Source organism: Morone saxatilis, unplaced genomic scaffold (assembly GCF_004916995.1).
Source record: "Morone saxatilis isolate NCDOM2014 unplaced genomic scaffold, NCSU_SB_2.0 Contig21, whole genome shotgun sequence".
Taxonomy (NCBI): Eukaryota; Metazoa; Chordata; class Actinopteri; family Moronidae; genus Morone; species Morone saxatilis.
Window position 1 is genome coordinate 18,712,383 of NW_023339774.1, and position 2,368 is coordinate 18,714,750.

Genomic DNA, 2,368 nt, shown 5'->3' on the forward strand with positions numbered 1-2,368 from the left:
CACCACACACACACACCACACACACACACCAGAAGGAATTGGGTGACATATTTGTTTTTCGTTTCGCTGCCATTTCATTTTTTTCCTCCTTATGATAACTACTTTGGGGCACCGTTAGCTCAGTCGTTAGAGCAGCGCCTGGGTTCGAAATGCCGACCTGTGGCCCTTTGCTGCCTACGTGTCTGAACTCGCCCATCTCGTATGACTACTTAACCAACCATATTCCTTTGATTACTCCGCGTGTTCATCTAACTCCATACTAAAACGTAACGCCAGCCATGAAAAAGTAATGCAAGCCATAAACTAACTATATGACAAAAAAGGGTAGTGTGTGTGTGTGTGTGTGTTCGTAGAGATGTTTAGAGCGGTTGCACCTGAGAGGCAGAGAAGAAGAGCAAGACATCCCTCTGGAGTATCTGGAGAAGCTCCACTTCAAGCACGAGAGCTGGCTGCAGCACAAGACCATGACGTGAGCCCACACAAACGCATGCACGCAGACTTTTATTGCACGTTTGCGTCAGAAACCGCATGCAGTTCTGCGAGGACAAACGATGTATTTGTATTATAGAAGAAAAGGGTGTTATCTGACTGATCTCGGCCATTAGAAAAAGTCCCCATTAATGCAATAACCTGAGGGGCATCTAAGAAGCCGAAGCAGTTTTGGACACATGTGATCTGCATCTACCACAGTGATGTGTTTAAGAAATGGATGAGGCCGGAAATGGGTTGTTTGGCTTCCATTGTGTACACAAGATTTTCTTACAAAGATAAAAGCTTCACCATGAAATAGATCAGTTAAGCCACAGGAAAAAGGATGCTCCTGGATGTGAATTTTTTAAGCATCGCTAATTGTCTCCCATGTCCCCTCTGGCCCGCAGCATGGAGTTTGAGTACCTCAATGACGTGCCAGTCTTGACCATAGATGTGAATGAGGACTTTAAGGGGAATAAAACAAAGACTGCTGACATGATGGAGAAGGTAAGTGACGGTTAAGCCTTTTTTTACTAGCCTAATCAAATAATGCTTGGTCTCCATCCAACAGGAAGTTGAGGGGAAATTTACGTGAGCCAAACATCCCGTTGGCTTTTTTACCTACTATAAATACCACTGAGGGGGTAATTTAGAGGTATATTATAACCCTATAAGCTGGATTACTTGTACTTGTGTTCCCATTTCATGGTACTTAATAATTCTACTTTAGTTTTCAGAGAGAAATATTGTACTTTTGTCCACTTTTTGTCCATTAACTTTTTTTTTGACAGCTGTAGTCACTAGTTACCAAATGTATCTTCTATATAAATAAAAGATGAGGTCACCACTATAAAGCATTGCTTTACATAAAACTATTCAACCTTAAAGTAGCTAAAAATGGCTCCACCAGCTGCAACATTAAAATGCTGCAATGACGGCATTAAAAAGCAAACTCAAATTTCAAAAGTCATTTTCCAACAATGGGGGAAAAACTTCTAATAGAAATCAAGTTGATGAGATGATGAGATTGATGATTTTGAATAAATGTTTTGCTTTTTATATTGTGGTATATGGTATTTTACTGAATTTTGATTCCTGTTTGTTGTTTTTTTTGTTTAGTTTTTTCTGTACAAAAGAAATTGGCATGGTTACTACTTGTGGAAGTACAAACTTACTGTGAACCTTTACAACATTAGTATACTACATTGAGGAAAATAAGTAGGCTGAAATCAAGTGTTTCAAATGTGTTTTTGAGGAAGTTCCATGCCCTGTGCTGAGTGTGATCTTTCAGATTCTGACATTCACACACTAAGGTTTTACTTATGGAAATGAGGGCCTGAAGAGCTGCTTATGTAGCAGTTTCACGTTGATGGTAAACACCGGTGCTTTTTTAGAGATTGCACTCCCCTTGAAAGTCATTAGCAAGAAATGGGCCCGGTCACACATACAATGCTTTGCACAAATGACATAAACCAACTTGTTGAGTTGGCGTCACCAAGGACGGAAGTTGGAACTAAACAAAGAGAATGAAAGATAAGATTGCCATGATGTTGGTATTCGCTAATGCTAACATCTTGACTCTTTTTCAGGTGAAGGAGTTCTTGAGCTCTTTGTAAAGATCTGTTGGTGATGGAAAATCTAATCGGTGCCCAAAGGAGGACAAAGTGGATGGAGTTTTAATTTTAAAACAATGAAATGCCTCAATAACGACTTTTTTTGTTAATATAGATTCATTAAAAATAATCTGGCCTGTAAAATTTTAAAACTTTTATTACTGTTTTCTTGCATTTGTTGTGTATTTATAAGTGTTTTATGTGCAAATGAGAATTATATGTCCAGTGGTCCATTTACAAATAACAATAAACTTTAAATACTTGAAATAATTGTCAGTGTTTTG

The 2,368-nt window shown here is 38.6% G+C and overlaps 1 protein-coding gene across 1 annotated transcript in view; it reads left to right on the forward strand.

Annotated features, from left to right (window-relative positions):
• Positions 1-2,337, forward strand: part of dck (deoxycytidine kinase) — a 6,074-nt gene extending 3,737 nt beyond the window's left edge. Inside the window, exons 5-7 of the mRNA XM_035668002.1 lie at positions 354-469; positions 879-978; positions 2,061-2,337. Of these exons, the coding sequence (XP_035523895.1) occupies positions 354-469; positions 879-978; positions 2,061-2,087 (243 nt within the window). The 3' untranslated portion in view covers positions 2,088-2,337. The remainder of the gene's footprint in view (positions 1-353; positions 470-878; positions 979-2,060) is intronic.
• The last annotated feature ends 31 nt before the right edge of the window (positions 2,338-2,368 follow it).